This window comes from Scyliorhinus torazame, chromosome 18 (assembly GCF_047496885.1).
Source record: "Scyliorhinus torazame isolate Kashiwa2021f chromosome 18, sScyTor2.1, whole genome shotgun sequence".
NCBI classification, from domain to species: domain Eukaryota; kingdom Metazoa; phylum Chordata; class Chondrichthyes; order Carcharhiniformes; family Scyliorhinidae; genus Scyliorhinus; species Scyliorhinus torazame.
Genome location: NC_092724.1, coordinates 65,396,666 through 65,415,422, shown reverse-complemented (window position 1 = coordinate 65,415,422; position 18,757 = coordinate 65,396,666). Strand labels below are relative to the sequence as shown.

The window sequence follows — 18,757 nt, the reverse complement described above, 5'->3', positions numbered from 1 at the left end:
GAAACTCAAAGTATTGATTTTGTTTTTATTCATAAGCAAGGCATTTTTGTATAGCGATTTAGATACTTATTTTGTGAAAGTTCTTCCCTCAAATTTTTATCGGACAGTCCAGAAATTAATTGATCCTTTAACATAGTGTCTCTGAAATCAGCATAATCACAGTCTTATGGTATTAACTTGAGATTTGTAATAAAATCAGAGATGGGCCCTCCGTTTCTCTGACAAGAGTTAAATCTTTCCAGCATCTCACCAGACTGACTGTTACAGCGTTCATCAATTTTTTTAAAGTACTACTTCTAGTTTGGTGTTCTCCTCACCTTCGAAGTAATTAAAGCAATTATAGATTTCTCGAGCTTCATGACCTCCTGTTGAGAGTAGTAGGGCTATTTTCGTTGTGTCAGAGGCAGTGCTTAAATCATTAGCTGTGATAAATATTTGGAACAGCTGTTCAAACATTTTCCAGTTACAACTTAAATTACCGGTTATTTCCAGCTGCCATGGAGTTCCAACAAGTTCCATCAAATCAGTTAGTCGTCGAGGATCCATTTGCTGCGAAGTCTTCCATAGTCGAATATCCGGTTTAAGTTTTTCTTCTCTTGCTGGTGTCTAGCTAGCTTTCTGAAATCACTTCTGGTACCATATGTTATTCTCTAAGTCTGAATAAAGATTGTAGACTTCCGGTCACCACAAATACTTTATTCAGTGGGTTTGTTCTGTTTCCAGAGCTTAACTAGATATAATAGTCAAGAGGTATGACCAGTGAAGCTAAGATAAACTGCCTATGTTGCGCTGTCTCTGTCTGCTGCTGCTCACTAGCTTTGTGCTTCTGAAAGAGGCGGATCCTCCCTTGGGCTGGACCCTTTATACCAGTCTCTGATGCTGCCCACTAGTGATGCTGTGGCTGTTACATCTGTGTTGTAGTGCCTGGTGTATGTGCAGATGTATGCACAGATGTACAGATCACTACAGAATACACAAGAGTTTAGAATAGAGCCCAGCCCAGAGTGAGGGTGTATTAATATTAGATGCTCTATTTATTTTTAACCGCTGGTTATGAGTTACATACCTGATAGGGAAAAAAATCCTTTGTAACTTGTTTTAAGAAGCCGAGGAATGATTGTGGGCAATGTTAGTGTTTGATTGCATTTCACGTTTATGTAACTTTCCACAGTTCCCATTTGAATGGAGCTGTTTATTTCATATTTAGTCAAGTTTATTTCAAACAAGTTAACACGAGAAGCAGGGAAAATGAAGTCTTTGATGATGTTAGGGATGATTAATTTTGCATTCTAAGTGGGGAGTTTCCAGCTCCTGCTTATTCATTGTGTGTGATCCTTGTGAACGAATGTTTAGTGTTTCATGCACTAATATCACTAATTATAGAGAAATCACGGTGACGGGGAGAGGGAATGAGAGAGTGTGAGAATGAGAGAGAGGGGTAGAGAGAGAGAGGGCAGACGAATAGAGGGAAATTGGAGGTCAGGGAGTGAGAGAGAGAATTAGAGAGAGAAGAATGGAGAGAATTAGGTAGGCCGAGAGGGGAGAGGGATGGAGAAAACAACAAGAGACAAACAGAGAGGGAACATGGAGAGAGTGAAGGGGGAGGGAGAGAGAAGAGGAAGGGAGAAAAAGAGAAGAGAGCTTGGGACAGAACTAATTGATGGAATTAGAGAGACTGAGATAGTGAATGAGAGAGGAATAGATCTTGGCGTCAGAGATGGATGTAAAACAAGTTGCCATCTCATGATTATCTGTTAAACAGTCAAGATTAAACCCAGAGAGATACAGAGTGAGAGAGCTCTGATAACTCCATGCTCCTGATAACCAGCAAGTAAATGCACGGTGTAATGTTGAGGCTGACTTTGATGGTGTGATCAGTGTTGAATGCTGGTCTCAGCTGGTGTTTGCTGGCAGCAGGTGTACAGGCTACAACTAGAGCTCCCAGAGTCAGCTTATTGCTTGCCTCTGTTGGGTATCAACCTGTCTTGGCACCTGTTAGTCTAGACCAGACTGGCACTGAGCCACATGGGGTATAATTACACTCGCTGCAAAATATGTGGCTCAAAGTAGCATTGTTACCTTGGAGACGGGTCATGGAGCCTCTTCAGCGTGCCCACCTCAACTCGAACTCAAGAAGATCTCTGATACGTGTAAGTGCTGCTCAATTGAGTTTAGCCGCAGTCCTGTTCACACTCACCTCCATTAGGTCATGGATGGTATGATGAAAGGCTGACCCAAATATAGACTCTGTCTCTCTCTCTTGCCTGAGCTGTTAGTGTCTTTCCAGCATTTTCTGCTCTTATTCGATTAGATCTATTCCTGTCCCAACACATTTGAGTTCAAAACGTTGAATTTAATTTACAAATGCCTCTAGTTTTACCCGATCCCATCTCCTGCGTCCTCAACATTGCCCTCTGTTCCTCCGACTCTCACCTCTCCCTTTAGCCCTTTAAACTCAGCTCTCGGGAATGCCCTCCTGAAACCCCTCTTCCTTGCTGCACTTTTTCCCACCTTTGAATTCATTCACTAAAGCACGCTTCTTCAGCGGGCGGGTAAGTGGAGCTGGGTCCACAGAAAGATCAGCCATGATTTTATTGAATGGTGGAGCAGACTCGAGGGGCCAGATGGCCTACTCCTTCTCCTAGTTCTTATGTTATGTTCAGAGAGTTGTTTGTTTGATTCTCTTCCTCGCTCTCGCTCAAATTCTCTCTCTCTCTCCCCCAATTCTTGGTTCTCCTCATGGAGTTGATCCCTAGATTCTGGGACCTGAGCTGTTGGCCGCAGTCTACTGGCCTTGTCATGCCCGACTCGGGACGCAACAAAGCCATTAAATCACGCTCGCGAATTCTCGCAGAATTTAACAGCCTCGTTATCCCTCACTAGACCCAATGAGATCCCGCAAGGCGTCGGGATCTAGATTTGCCTATTCAAGTCTGCAGACAGAATCACTTGAATATGTTCCCGCCAGAGTTACCCAAGGTGTGGGATCTAACGCCCGCACCAAGCCAGCGTGTTTCGCTCTGGTCTCCACCAACGAGGACCAAGTGTGCCGTCACTTGTGAGGGGTCTCCCAGGCGATGAGGGGCCCTGGTTATCGGGTCTCTGGAGGATGCTACTATGGTACCCCTAGTGCTACCCGGGCACCATGGCACTGCCAGTCTGACACCCTGGCAATACCACCCAGGTGCCACCTGGGCACTGCCAGGCTGGCAGGGACACTGCCATGTGTGAAGTGCCAAAGTGCCCGGGAGCCAGAATTCCCGCGCCGAGAGAGGAAGAGGATAGAAAGGGAGAATGAGGAAAAGAGAGAGAGAGCAGGGGAATAAAGACAGATAATTGGATAGAGGGAGAGCGGAAGAGGGAAGAAAGAGTGCGAGAATGAAGAGAGAGTGAGCAGAGGAATAGTGATATAATTGGAGATCAGGGAGAGATAGAGAGAATTGGAGAGTGAAGAATGGAATTGTACAGGCTGAGAGGAGCGAGGGATAGAGAATACAAGAAGGATAATTAGATAGGGAACATGGAAAAGCAGAGGATGGCGGGGACAGAGAGAGAGAGGAATGATGGAGATAGAGTATCCCAGTCTTTAACATCCTGCTCCAAAGTTTCCAACTTGTATTCTTACCCGACCCTCCTGATTGTTTCTTCGGATCCACTCCTTGCCACAAAGTGGGACATTCGCGGTGGGAAAGGTGCGATAACACTGCACGTGGATGTTGTTAGCCCAGGAAACCCATAGCCTGACTGGGATTTTGTAACATGTAGTCCCGGCAGCAGAGGCCCCAGAATAAGAGCACACATTCAGAAAGAATGCTGGGGAGTCTCAAAACTCTAGGTCTTGGCTCCAGTTAGGTGTTAAATCCGATTGTAAAAGCTTTGAGAGGCATTCCAGGGAGCATGTGCTATTCAAATGTTCAAAACTTTATCTTTGTCCAGTGTCCATTCTAGTGGTGAGCGGTATAACCGGTGACAATTCACACCTCTTGCTTACTGTATATGCCAGTGAAGTGAATAATAACTCCATGGGTTGATATTTGAGAGTGGGATGGGCTGTGTTGAAACTGGGGATTGATATTTGGGAGAGAGAGGTTACACTGGAGTTGAGGAGTTGCCTGTTTTTTCTGGGTTTGCTGTTGCCATTGCCTCTGAGTAAAATTCTTATACATTGGGACCTGAGCAGATATTAGGATTGATATTTACATAAGAACATAAGAACTAGGAACAGGAGTAGGCCATCTGGCCCCTCGAGCCTGCTCCGCCATTTAATGAGATCATGGTTGATCTTTGTGGACTCAGCTCCACTCTCCGGCCCGTACACCATATCCCCGAATCCCTTTATTCTTTAGAAAGGTATCTATCTTTTTCTTAAAAACGTTTAAAGAAGGAGCCTCAACTGCTTCACTGGGCAAGGAATTCCAGAGATTCACAACCCTTTGGGTGAAGAAGTTCCTCCTAAACTCGGTCCTAAATCTACTTCCCCTTATTTTGAGGCTATGCCCCCTAGTTCTGCTTTCCCCGACCAGTGGAAACAACCTGCCCGCATCTATCCTACCTATTCCCTTCATAATTTTATATTTTCAATAAGATCCCCCCGCATCCTTCTAAACTCCAATGAGTACAGTCCCAGTCTACTCAACCTCTCGTCATAATCTAATCCCCTCAACTCAAGGATCAACCTAGTGAATCTCCTCTGCACTCCCTCCAGTGCCAATATGGCCTTTCTCCGGTAAGGAGACCAAAACTGAACACAATACTCCAGATGTGGCCCCACCAACACCCTATGCAATTGCAGCATAACCTCCCTAGTCTTGAACTCCATCCCTCTAGCAATGAAAGACAAAACTCGAATAGCCTTCTTAATCACCTGTTGCACCTGCACACCAACTTTTTGCGACTCGTGCACCAGCACACCCAGGTCCCTCTGCACAGCAGCATGTTTTAACATCTTACCGTTTAAATAATAATCCATTCTGCTGTTATTCCTCCCAAAATGGATAGCCTCACACTTGGCAACATTGAATTCCATCTGCCAGACCATAGCCCACTCACCTAACCTATCCAAATCCTTCTGCAGACTTCCGGTATCCTCTGCACTTTTTGCTTTACCTCTCATCTTAGTGTCGTCTGCAAACTTTGACATATTGCACTTGGTCCCCAACTCCAAATTATCTATGCAAATTGTGAACAACTGCGGGCCCAACACTGATCCTTGAGGGACCCCACTAGTTACAGGTTGCCAACCAGAGAAACACCCATTTATCCCCACTCTCGCCTTTCTGTTAGTTAACCAATCCTCTACCCATGCTACCACTTTACCCTCAATGCCATGCATCTTTAGTTTATGCAGCAACCTTTTGTGTGGCACCTTGTCAAAAACTTTCTGGAAATCCAGATATGCCACATCCATTGATTCCCCGTTATCTACTGCAGTGGTAACGACCTCAAAAAATTCTACCAAATTAGTCAGACACGACCTACCCTTTGTGAACCCATGCTGCGTCTGCCCAATGGGACAATTTCCCTCCAGGTGCCCCGCTATTTCCTCCTTAATGATAGATTCCAGCATTTTCCCCACAACCGAAGTTAAGCTTACCGGCCTATAATTACCCGCTTTCTGCCGACCTCCTTTTTTAAACAATGGTGTCACGTTTGCTACTTTCCAATCCTCTGGGACCACCCCAGAGTCTAGTGAATTTTGATAAATTATCACTAGTGCGTTTACAATTTCCCTAGCCATCTATTTTAACACTCTGGGATGCATCCCATCAGGGCCAGGAGACTTGTCTACCTTTAACCCCATTAGCTTGCCCAATACTGCCTCCTTAGTGATACAATCATCTCAAGGTCCTCACCTATCATATCTTTATTTCCATCAGTCACTGGCATGTTATTTGTGTCTTCCACTGTGAAGATTGACCCAAAAAACCTGTTCAGCTCCTCAACCATTTCCCCATCTCCAATTATTAAATCTCCCTTCTCATCTTCCAAAGGACCAATATTTACCTTAGCCACTCTTTTTTGTCTTATATATTTGTAGAAGCTTTTACTATCTGCTTTTATGTTCTGAGCCAGTTTACTTTCATAGTCTACCTTACTCTTCTTCATAGCTTTTTAGTAGCTTTCTGTTGTCCCCTAAAGACTTCCCAGTCCTCTAGTCTCCCACTAATTTTTGCCACTTTGTAAGTTTTTTCCTTCAATTTGATACTCTCCCTCACCTCCTTAGATATCCACGGTCGATTTTTCCCCTTTCTACCGTCTTTCTTTTTTGTCGATATGAACCTTTTCTGAACACTGTGAAAGATCGCTCAGAAGGTTCTCCACTGTTCCTCAACTGCTTCAACATGAAGTCTTTGCTCCCAGTCTACCTTAGCTAGTTCTTCTCTCATCCCATTGTAATCGCCTTTGTTTAAGCACAAAACACTAGTGTTTGATTTTACCTTGTCATCCTCCAACTGTATTTTAAATTCCACCATATTGTGGTCGCTCCTTCCAAGAGGATCCCGAACTATGAGATCATTAATCAATCCTGCCTCATTACACAGGACCAGATCTAGGACCGCTTGTTCCCTTGTAGGTTCCATTACATACTGTTCCAGGAAACTATCCCGGGCACATTCTATAAACTCCTCCTCAAGGCTGCCTTTACCAACCTGGTTAAACCAATTGACATGCAGATTAAAATCTCCCATGATAACCGCTGTACCATTTCTACATGCATCCGTTATTTCTTTGCTTATTGCCTGCCCTACCATCCTGTTACTATTTGGTGGCCTATAGACTACTCCTATCAGTGACCTTTTCGCCTTACTATTCCTGATTTCCACCCAAATTGATTCAACCTTGTCCCCCAAAGCACCAATATCATCCCTTACTATTGCCCGAATGCCATCCTTAAACAACAAAGCTACACCACCGCCCTGACCGTCCATTCTATCCTTTCGTATAGTCTGATACCCTTGGATATTTAACTCCCAGTCGTGACCATCTTTTAACCATGTTTCAGTAATGGCCACTAAATCATAGTCATTCACGATGATTTGCGCCATCAACTCATTCACCTTATTCCGTATACTACGAGCATTCAGGTAAAGTACACTTATGCTGTTTTTTATGCCTTTGTTATGAATCCTAACACCTTGATCAGTAACTTTTCACAAATTATTTTTCCTCTTACCCTTTCTCCTAACTTTCCTTGTCTTTGAACCCATATCTCTACATAATAACCTGTCACGTAATCTGCTGCCTTGCTCTCCATTAACCATTATACTGTCCATTGCTTTACCCTTCCCTTCCCCCAACTTGCTAGTTTAAAGTCCTAGTGACCAACCTATTTATCCTATTCGCTAGAACACTGGTCCCAGAATGGTTCACGTGAAGACCGTCCCAACGGTACAGGTCCCTCCTACCCCAGTACTGATGCCAATGCCCCATGAAATGGAATCCCTCTTTCCCGCACCACTCCTTTAGCCACTTGTTAACTTCCCTAATTTTCTCAACCCTATGCCAATTGGCACGTGGCTCGGGTAGTAATCCAGAGATTATAACCCTGGAGGACCTGCTCTTTAATTTAGTCCCTAGTGTTTGATAATCCCCAAACAGGTCCTCTTTCCTAGTCTTACCTATGTTGTTAGTCCCAACGTGGACCACAACAACTGGATCCTCCCCCTCCCTCTCCAAAATCCTTTCAAGCCGATCAGAGATGTTCCTCACCCTGGCACCGGGCAGGCAACATACCATGCGGGACTCAAGATCTGGTTTACAAAGGACGCCATCAATCCCCCTAATTATAGAATCCCCTACAACTACCACTTGTCTTTTTGCTCCCCCCTCTTGAATGGCTTCCTGTACCACGGTGCAGTGGTCAGTCAACGCATCCTCCCTACAGCCCTCTTCCTCATCCACACAGGGAGCAAGTACCTCATACCTGTTGGACAAGGTCAAGGGCTGAGGCTCCTCAACTCCTAAACTCAGTATCCCCCTACCTGCCTCCCTTGCAGTCACACCACTCTGTCCCTGACCACTGTCCAAATTATCAGTAGTTATTCTACCGAGTGTGACTGCCTCCTGAAACAAAGCGTCCAGGTAATTTTCCCCCTCCCAGATGTGCCGCAGTGTGTGCAACTCGGTCTCCAGCTCATCAATTCTGAGCCGAAATTCCTCGAGCAGCCAACACTTGCTGCAGATGTGGTCACTGACAGTCTCAATGGGATCCACCAGTTCCATCATCATACAGCAACAACACATCACCTGTCCAGCCATATTCAACTAGTTAATTAATTTAAATAATTTAAAAATTTTTTTTATAGAACCTCAAGGATAAACCCGAACACCAACAAAAACACAGCCCTCTCTCGCCACTCACCCGAACTCAGTCACTCACCTAAACTCAGATGCACTCTGTTCCAATCAGCACTCTGTGACTAAAGGCACTCCTGCCACACCTTTTGCACCCTGCCTAATTTCCAATGAGCCAATAGGCCCGCTCCAGGAACTGGAGTCTCCAACTGCCACTCGACCTGCAAACTCAGCACTTTTAAATATGCACTCACCTCTCCCTTACGTATGCACTTAATTTCAGATGTGGGTGAGATACGCAGAATTTCTTTGTCTTTACCTTTACGACAACTGCATTTTTCCCAATCAACCTATCCTTCCAAACTGCCACTTTGGAAGCTTAGCATTAGTGCCAGAAAAATGAATGGAATTGAAAATCAAAGAAGATAACAGGCAGGTAATCCAATACAGTGAGGCATTGGTGTAGTGGTATTTTACTGGTCTAGTAATCCAGAGACCCAGGATAATGCTTGTGGGGTCGGATTTGAATCCCACTACAGCAGGTGGTGAAATTTGAATTCAATTTAAAAAGAAAGAAATCTTGAATTATAAGTCTAAAAATGTTGTAAAAATCCATCTGGTTTATTCATGTTTTTATGGAAGGAAATCTGCCATCCTTACCTGGTCTGCCCTACATGTTACTGCAGATGCACAGCAATGTGGTTGACTCCTCAATGCTCCCTCAAGGGCAATTAAGGATGGGCAATGAATGCTGGCACAGCCAGTGATGCCCACATCCCATGAATGAATTAAAAAAAAAGCTGTGTCCTAGGTGGGGTGGCAATGTTTTACAATCCACCTGATATTCCTTTCCACTCAAGGCAATAGAATATGAATGGGGAGATTGTGAAAGAGGCGCTTGATCATTGAGATCCCAAATCCACCTTGCAGAAATAGATACAATTGGGCATAATGACTCAGGGAAGGCTGCAATTTCCCCTCTGGCCAGCAGCAGGAGGCATGGCTGGCGGAGACATGTAATTTGGCGGGAGGCAAAACATCAGTTTCCAGACGGTGGGATAAACTGTCAGAATTTTGTTCTCCAGACTTTCAACGCCGGTTAATGGTTTGTGGAGCTTCCTGATGAACAATATTGAGAACCCAATTTGTATACATTAATAATCATTAAAAGGCAACCTCACTGCAATTGAAGAAGCCACCATAGTCCCAGATGACCATAGGTTGCTTTTCCCTTTGAGGGGGAGAACTGACTGGTGCTGAACCAGCGTCCAGCCAACTGAACTATCCAACCTCCGAATTAAGCTGCAAATGAAGGCCCTCACCAGTGAGAATTTAGAGCGTTCAGTTTTCTGACTGTGCATTTGTCGAGCTTCATCTCTTCCATGACTTTGAGGTCCATGGATGCTGCTTTCATTTTCTTCGGGACCTTGTATAGCTTCACTCAAGTGGAGTTAGCGAACGCTGTGCCAAGGCTGGATAGAGGAGGCGGGCTTACAGGACAGGGTGGGAGAGTGCCTGGGGAAGTGGGAGGGGGGTCAATGTTAGGGAAAGAGGGGGAGAATGTCCGGAGAAGTTGCAGAAGAGTGTCTTAGGGAGTGAGGTCAGTGGTGCCAATGGTGGGGTCCTTGCAGAGAGAACTCAGGATGCTGGTGATAGGAGGGAACAGTCACAGTCTGAAGGGGGGCATGCAGTATGGTTCCAGGTCCAGGGTAAGATTGTGGTAGGTGAAGATCTCATTGGGAGAGTTATGGGGATGGGCAGGGCAGGTGGCTTGGATAACGGGAGGGGGGGGGCAGGATCAAGGTAATCGTGGGAATAGTAACAGTCATTGGTTGTGAGAGGAGGGAGAGCATGTGGAGATGGAGCGTGATAGGTCCTGGGTAACGGGTGGGGCGGGGGGGGGTAGATTCAAGGGTGATAGAGGTGAGAAGAGTGGTGATTTTGGGTGGGGCTATGGTGATGGGGAAGAGAGAGAGGGTAGTAGGTGGTGGAGTGAGTTTGAAAGGTGACCCTCACCACCTTCCCAAACTGACCTTAACCACGCAGTTAGTCAGTCAGTGAGAACCCACAAGGTAGGAGGAGAGTCTTTTCGGGTGGGTGTAATTCAAGGCCAGTACAAGAAGCCGTTCTAAAGACACCCAACTCATCATGAGACAACTGGATGTCAAAGATGCTCGTTCCTGACTCCTGGATCTCATAAACCTGAGATCCCAGCAGAGTGTGGAGCTGCCATTCATTCTGTGCCATTTACCATTGGCTGCAGTCAGAGGCAGGGATTAAGGATGGAGGGATGTGGGTGCCTCTTCGGGGCACGGTTGGTGGAGTTGAGCCAACCCGTGACTCTAAACCTCTATCCTCTCGGGTGAATGGTCATGGCTGATCAGCGATCATGTTAGTCTTTCTAAGCTGTCAAGTCTGTGGTCTCTCTATAGCGTTTTGAGGGTAGTGGAGACAAGTTGAAAAGTGTCCAAGTGCACATGGCTCTTATTACCTAGTCAAAGAGCAATGTCTCCATCAGTGTTCATATAGGAACAGGAGGAACACACATCCCTGGTCCTCCAGGTGTCCTTTACCTAGAAGGTGTGGGGTGGGGATGCCATGTCCACATGGAGGCTTAAATGAAATAATTAGCATTTGGCTGCTGCCTTTGAGATGGAGGAAAACCTGTAAAGGATATGCCCACTTAATGAATCACTTTAATTTGTTCACACGTCCACAGAGGCATTAATGATGGAGGCTGCAGGCAACTGCGCCTTGGTAATGGCTCTCATCCAGATGAGAAGGAGAGGGGGGAGGGTTGACACAGGGCCAGAAGGAGCAAGGTTCTGAGCAGCAAGAGGCAGCCGGGCCTCTGAAGTCAAGAGGCTGATGTCAACACTGCAATCGCGAGATTTGGCCCGACCAAGGGTTTATCGCCGGCTGTATTCTTATCCCGTACCAGCTAAGGTTAGTCATGAAGGCCCCGCCTTCTCAACCTTGCCCCTCGTCTGAGGTGTGGTGATCCTCAAGTTAAATCACCACCTGTCAGCTCTTCCCCTCAAAGGGCAAACCAGCCTATGGTCATCAGGGACTATGGCGACTTTACATCTTATCTAGAGATGAGGACAGGCAGTGCCGGAGGCACCTCTGTATGTCCCAGGATCTGGTTGCTCACATTGTCCAGCATTTCCATTACAGGCTGTGTCTGCAAGGAGTTTGGAGGAGTGATGTGGAGATCCTGACCTATAATGAGTGAATGGCTGTCTAGGTGGACTTTAAATATGGCCAAGACCTTTGACTCAAAGACGTATCGGTGGTGCTGGTGAATTCCTGCCCATCCTGCCACGTGATTCACCGAGCTCCTTGTGGATGCATAATTAATAAGGTGAAAGTGGGAGATCGCACGTGCCCCGACACCCAGGCGCCCAGCATTAATTATGCTGACTTTCCCGCCGACCACCAAACTTAGTCCCTATAATGGAAATTTCCGCTGGTGTTAACGTGATCAAATAGAGTAAATGTGGAGTTGTATACAGGCATTTCATACTTCTCACAGTCGGTAGCTAGATCTTCAGCAGATTATCATTATTCAAATACTCACCACTGCCTTTGCTCGGAGAGACCTGTGAGAAAATCAATGAGAGTGATGTTAATATTCATTTGAAACTGTATCTTTTTGATAGCAATATGATTGGCAATATTCTTATAGGAAAACTGATTAGCTCCCAAACCTTATTCAAAGCTGTCTCACTTTAACAAAAGTGCCAGGCAATGATCATCCCCTACAAGAGAGGATCTAACCACTGCCCCATGACATTCATCGCTGAAAGCCCACAATCAACATCCTGGGGGTTACCATTGATCAGAAACTGCACTGGACTAGCCACATTAATACTGTAGCTACCAGGGAAGGTCAAAGGCTAGGATTCCTACGGCGAGTAACCCACATCCTGGCCCCTCAAAACCTGTCCACCATCTAAAAGGCATAAGTCAGGAGTGTAATGGAATACTCTCCACTTGACTGGATGAGTGCAGCTCCAACAACACTCAAGAAGCTCGACACCATCCAGGACAAAGCAGCCCGCTTGATTGCAAACCCTTTCCACAAACATTCAAACCCTCCACCACCGATGAACAGTGGTAGCCATGTGTACCATCTACAAGCTGCGCTGCAGTAACTCACCAAGGTTACTTAGACAGCACCTTCCAAACCTTCGACCACTACATCTAGAAGAACAGGAGCAGCAGATACCTGGGAACCACACCACCTAGAGGTGCCCTCCAAGTCACTCACCATCCTGACTTGGAAATATATTGCTGTTCCTTCACTGTTGCTGGGGCAAAATAGTGGAACTCCCCCTGCCCCCCTAACAGCACTGGGTGTACCTACACCTCAAGGACTGCAGCAGTTCAAGAAAGCAACTCACCACCACCTTCTGAATGGCAACTAGGGATGGGCAATAAATGCTGGCCTAACCAGCGATGCCCACATCCCGTAAATGAATAAAACAAAATTAGACATTACCCCTCCAGACTCATTCTGACCATTGTCAGTTCTGGCCAAGGCTGGAGTGAAGGGACAAATGGACAGAGAGACCTGAGCATGGAGATAGATTGTTGAGCAGCTCCAGTGTCCTATTTGATGGAAGACAAGGGGCGGGATTCTCTGTTCCTGAGACTATGTGTTGATGCCGGGGCAGGATTCGTGGATTTCCAAGACAGCAAAGCTGACGCTGAACCTGGACCGATTCAGCGACCGTGGATGTGCCAGTCCTGGCGCCATATGGAACCCAACCGATTCCAATGAGAAATGTTGCCGGGTTCGCTGGGTCCGTGATTGATACTCAGGAGGCTGACAAGCGGCAGCCACATATACACATTACACTCCCCACACACACTCATCCCAGCTAACAAGATGGCACTGGTTTTGCTGGAGCGTGCCAACCCTGCTGATGGATCGGCTGGGACAAGAGGGCACCTGGGGGGGGTCTGGAGGAGACACCCATAATGACCTGTGCCCTAAGTTCACAGTGGGCAGTGAGCGAGTGTGCAGCTGCATGGCTGCCTTGCAAGCCGTGGCAACGGTGCTCCATGCCCTTCAACCCCGACCCTACAGCCCACCTCCTGGCCACCCCCCGCTACTCCCCCTGGCCCCGGCAGAAGCCCCACAGCCAGCGGCACAATTGTCAGCAAACTGTGGCGATTTTGGATACTTTCCCTACCCCCTCTCTTTTCCTCTTCAGCTACGATGCAAGTTTCATGATTTTTAAAAGCACAAGAGAACCTCGCCATCGGGAATTCAGCCCATCAGAGGCAGAGAACTGCCGCGGTCCCGGAGAATACCGGGTCGGGCCCGCTAATGATATGCAAATGGTGTTTACTGTACATGCGTTCTGGAACGCATTGACGCTACTGTCGAGGCGACAGAGACTTGCGATTTGGTGTGAAATCGGCGGCCACTGTGATTTCGGCGTCGGAACATGGGCGACATTCTCCGACCCCCCGCCGGGTCGGAGAATCGCCGGGGGCTGGCGTGAATCCCGCCCCCGTCGGTTGCCGAAGTCTCCGGCACCAGAGATTCGGCGGGGGCGGGAATCGCGGCGCGCCGGTTGGCTGGCCCCCCCGCTCGATTCTCCGGCCCGGATGGGCCGAAGTCCCGCTGATAAATTGCCTGCCCCGCCGGCGTAAATTAAATCACCTACCTTACCGGTGGGGCAAGGCGGCGTGGGCGGGCTCCGGGGTCCTGGGGGGGTCGCGGGGCGATCTGGCCCCGGGGGATGCCCCCACGGTGGCCTGGCCCACGATCGGGGCCCACCGATCCGCGGGCGGGCCTGTGCCGTGGGGGCACTCTTTCCCTTCCGCCTCCGCCACGGTCTCCACCATGGCGGAGGCGGAAGAGAACTCCCTCCACTGCGCATGCGTGGGAAACTGTCAGCGGCCGCTGACGCTCCCGCGCATGCGCCGCCCCGAGATGTCATTTCTGCGCCAGCTGGCGGGGCACCAAAGGCCGTTTCCGCCAGCTGGCGGGGCAGAAATTCCTCCGGCGTCGGCCTAGCCCCTCAATGTTGGGGCTCAGCCCCCAAAGATGCGGAGCATTCCGCACCTTTGGGGCGGCGCGATGCCCGTCTGATTGGCGCCGTTTTGGGCGCCAGTCGGAGGACATCGCGCCGTTTCCGGAGAATTTCACCCCATTTCTCCGCCCAAACACCTTTCGCGATTCCGGCATCGGTCAACGGAGAATCCCGCCCGAGGTTTTTCTGGATGTGAGGAGGGTTTGTGTCAGTCCGTATACTATTCCCGAGGTCAGCGTTGCAGCATACCCTTCCAGGAGCTGGAGTGTGGGGTCAGGCCATGGTTCACCTGTTCCCGCATGTATTAACCCAACAAACTGAGATCAGATTGAATGAGGTTAGTATTCCCCTGAGTAAAGAAGGTCACGGGGTGATTGTTTTGAGGTGTTTAATCTGATTGAAGTAGTTCCTCACTTTTCCTTCCCAGAAAGGGCAGTGGAAAACTGGGACTGTCTCCACAAACTGAGTTCAATGGAAAATCTCTTGAAAATGTCAAAACGGAGAGTTTTTTAAGATAATATCTGGGATTGGGAGGTTGAGGTACCGATCAAACACCACCTAATCAAATGGCAGAGGTACACAGAGCTGAGTGGCCTCAGCATGTCCCTTTGTTCTGTCAGTTGGAGCAGGAGAGCATGCTTTGAATAGCAGTGCTCCAGACCTGTCCGAGACACAGAGCGAGCAGTGCCCATATGACCAGGATGTGGGCATTGATGGCTGGGCCAGCATTTATTGCCTCTTCGTAAATCCCTCAACAATGTGGTGGTGAACTACATTCTTGAACTGCTGCAGTCCATGTAGTGTATGTACACCCACAGCACTGTTCGGGAGGGAATTCCAGAATTTCGATCCAGCGACAGTGAAGGAACGCCAGTATATTTCCAAATCAGGATTGTGTGTGGCCTGGATGGGAACTAGCAGGTGGTGGTGTTCCCATGTGTCTGCTGCTCTTGTCCTTCCAGGTGTTATTGGTCATGGGTTTAGAAGGTGCTGTTGAAAGAGGCTTGGTGAGTACACACTACTGCTACTCTGTCTCGGTGGTGGAGAGAGTGGATTTTTAGGGTGGTGGATGGGGTGCCAATCAAGCATGTTGACCTTCTTGAGTGTTGTTGGAACTGCACTTATCCAGGCAAGAGGTGAGTATTACATCACCCTCCAGACTTGTACCTTGTAGATGATGGACAGGCTTTGGGGAGTCAGGAAGTGGGTTAATTATCACAGCCTCTGACCTGTTCTTGTAGCCACAGTATTTATACGGCTAGTCCATTTTAGTTTCCAGTCAATGGTAACCTTAGGATGTTGATAGTGGCGGATTCAATGATGGCAAAGCCATTTAAGGAATGAGTGCCGGTGGTGTTCCACCAGAATCAGGATGGGACACGGCCAATAAATCGCACAAGAGGCCTCCTCCGAGATTCCCGATGTTACGCCCAGCAAGATGTAACAAGATCTTCCGAGACGTCGCGATTTGGATCCCGCCCTCAATGGGTGGGATCCAGTCTTGCATAGTTAAGTGAGCTTAACTGCCTAATTAACTATATCTACAACAGATCTAACTGGCCCCCCGGATTTACTGGCCTTGGCGAGGAGATCCAGCTGGGCGCCATTTAGCACTGGTCTCCACAAACGGGGACCAGGCAGAACGGCACTTGGAGTAGTCTCCCAGGTGATCGGAGGCCCCCAGGTGGTTAACCTCTGGGCAGGGTGGCACCTGGTACTGCTGATGCCACTGGTACATTGTGGCACTGCCAGCCTTGCAGTGACACCTGGGCATCCTGGAAGTGCCACCCTGGTGCCAGTCTGGCACTGCCAGGGTCCCAGGTGGCACTGCCAGGCTGGCAGAGGCATAGTCAGGTTTCTGGCATAAGATGATTGGTGACAGCCTGGAGAGGGCCTGTTAAATGGGCAATAGTGACTCTGACCAGCTGAGTGTGCTATTTTCTTGCGATGTCACTCCCTGAGTGTCACACCACGGATGATCTTTCTAACCTCTGGCCCTGTTTTCCTCTCAGTCCCGAGGGTCAAAGGTAAAGAAAAAACAGTAGAGCATTGGGTCGCCAGGTCTGCACTGTTCCTCACATCATTGATTGAACTATGGGGCTCTCCTGGATTGGGCAGAGAGGGGATTGAGCAGGGACAGGGGTTGGATGGGTGAGGGAGGGTGTGCCGGGAGAGGGGTGCGTGGGGAGAGGAGTGGGTGTTATAAATTTGATTGGGTGCTGGCCTAATGCAAGAATTAGGTTGGAGGGTATGTCCCAATCCCTTGTTCCATTCCCCACCGAGCACTATGAGACCCACTGGCACACTAAGGCTGGTCCATGGAGCTAATTTTACTGCAGAGTGGGGGATCACCGAGGAAAGGACTGTCAGGTGGAGACTTTTATACCCCCAGGTCACATCATCAATGCTCATGTGTCCATTGAGAACCTTCAGGCTCCCAATCTCCACCAGCAACTGGAACCTCCTGATGAGCTGGCTGAGAGCCCTCCACATCCATCTCACTTTCAACTTCCACCAAGTGGGATGGAAATATTATGGAATCTAAGTGTCATTCTCCTGTTCAGAATGAGGAAAGTGCATGGTGAGGGGGTGGAAAGAGGTGCAGTGGTAAGGTAAATCCACCCTGCTCAATTCTGAGGAAGCATCCAACAGTACAATTGGTTGGGTGTTTGCATATTGTAGTAGTTCCGTTGTTGCAACTTCCTTTGGGGAGAATAACCTCTGAACACTTTAATTACCATGATGCGGGGTATTTTAATCTCTGTTTATGTGTCCCTGGAGGTGGCAACATGTACTTAAGACCTAGTCTGGCATCTCTCAGTGGAATTTGTAATGCATGTCAGGCTGGGAAATTCCCATTGGGAAACCTATTGGTGCCATATTGTACTGAGGGAAAAATATTTTTATCCCCGCAAAGACGCACACATTGTAAGTGGCAAGGAATTGAAAATAAAGGAGAAGCTTTAAGAACTGACATTTAAACTCATATTATAGACCTGTTCACCACCTCAGGATCCTTACCATCAGCTGACAAGCCTGGCTTTCCATTTCCCAGGATGCTCTGCTCATCAGGACCATGGGAGCATTGACGCAGAATGTACTTTCCACCAAATAATTGTTTAAGTGAAGGATTGAGTTCCAGCAGGTTGGGATTTCTTCTTATTAGCTCTTCTCAGTTGCCCATTGCTCTCAGAGAAGTGGAGAGCTGGCAGGAAGCCCAGGCCCAAATATGCTGGGTTATTTGACATGGGGTTGCATCACCATGAAGCCCAATTCTGAGCTCAACATTCCCAATCTTAACAGGCATTGGCTATTTTTATGTGGAGAAAGATGACACCCTATTTCAAATCGATCGCTCTGATGCATGCAGCATTCACTACAGAGGCATCCAGCTATACAGTCCTTCTCTCATTGCTGACTCTTTCCCTTTGTACACACCTTCTCCTCATCTTTCAGCTTCTCCTCGATACTGTTTTCTTTAGAGATGGCAACGTCCCCATTTTCAAGTGATTCAAGCTCCCTCTCAAGCCTGAAAGAGATGAGCGAACATTCAATACCAGAGATTAATGTACATCAATACTCTCGAAGCAAAGCAATTAAAGACACAGGCACATTGCAAGGCGCCCGTCGCTATGGGTTACCTATTTAGCTGGTTTGATGAATTGAACACAGAATGACTTATGCCCTACTAATAGGGTCACCGTATAACATTTTCATTCTTCTGCTATCAGACTTAGTACCAGCTGTTTGTACTTATCTCTCTTTTTCTCTACACATTCACATCAAAACGCAATAAGATTGCCAACACACCTCACACAAACAGCCTGTGAAACACTTATCCCACAATAAACAGTGAAACATTTAATTGGTCATTTATCACACTGCTGTTGGTGGAATAGCCCCGCCTGAAGGCCCCGACTTCTCACCCTTGCCCCTTGCCTTAGGTGTGGGGACCTTTGAGTTAAATCCCCACCAGTCAGCTCTCAAACATAGAGGGCGGGATTCTCCGACCCCCCGCCAGGTCGGAGAATTGCCGGGGGGCGGCGTGAATTCCACCCCTGCCGGCCGCCAAATTCTCCGGCACCGAAAATTTGGCGGGGTCGGGAATCGCGCCGGTCGGCGGGGCCCCCGCCGGGGATTCTGCAGCCCGCGATGGGCCGAAGTCCCGCTGCTGTCTTGCCACTCCCGCCGGCGTGAATCAAACCACCTCCCTTCCTGGCGGGACTGGCGCCGTGGGCGGGCTCCGGGGTCCTGGGGGGGGGCGCACGGGGTGATCTGGCCCCGGGGGGTGCCCCCATGGTGGCCTGGCCCGCGACCGGGGCCCATCGATCCACGGGCGGGCCTGTGGGGGCACTCCTCCTTCCGCCTTGGCCATTGCCTCCGCGATGGCTGATCCGCGTGCAGGGGGGTAC

The 18,757-nt window shown here is 48.3% G+C and overlaps 1 protein-coding gene across 1 annotated transcript in view; it reads right to left on the bottom strand.

Moving 5' to 3' along the window:
- The window catches only part of palm1a (paralemmin 1a), a 360,072-nt gene that overhangs the window by 25,838 nt on the left and 315,477 nt on the right, over positions 1–18,757 (bottom strand). Inside the window, exons 5-6 of the mRNA XM_072482830.1 lie at positions 17,784–17,874; positions 11,876–11,897 (exon numbers count right to left, since the gene is read on the bottom strand). Coding sequence (XP_072338931.1) covers positions 11,876–11,897; positions 17,784–17,874 — 113 coding nt within the window. The remainder of the gene's footprint in view (positions 1–11,875; positions 11,898–17,783; positions 17,875–18,757) is intronic.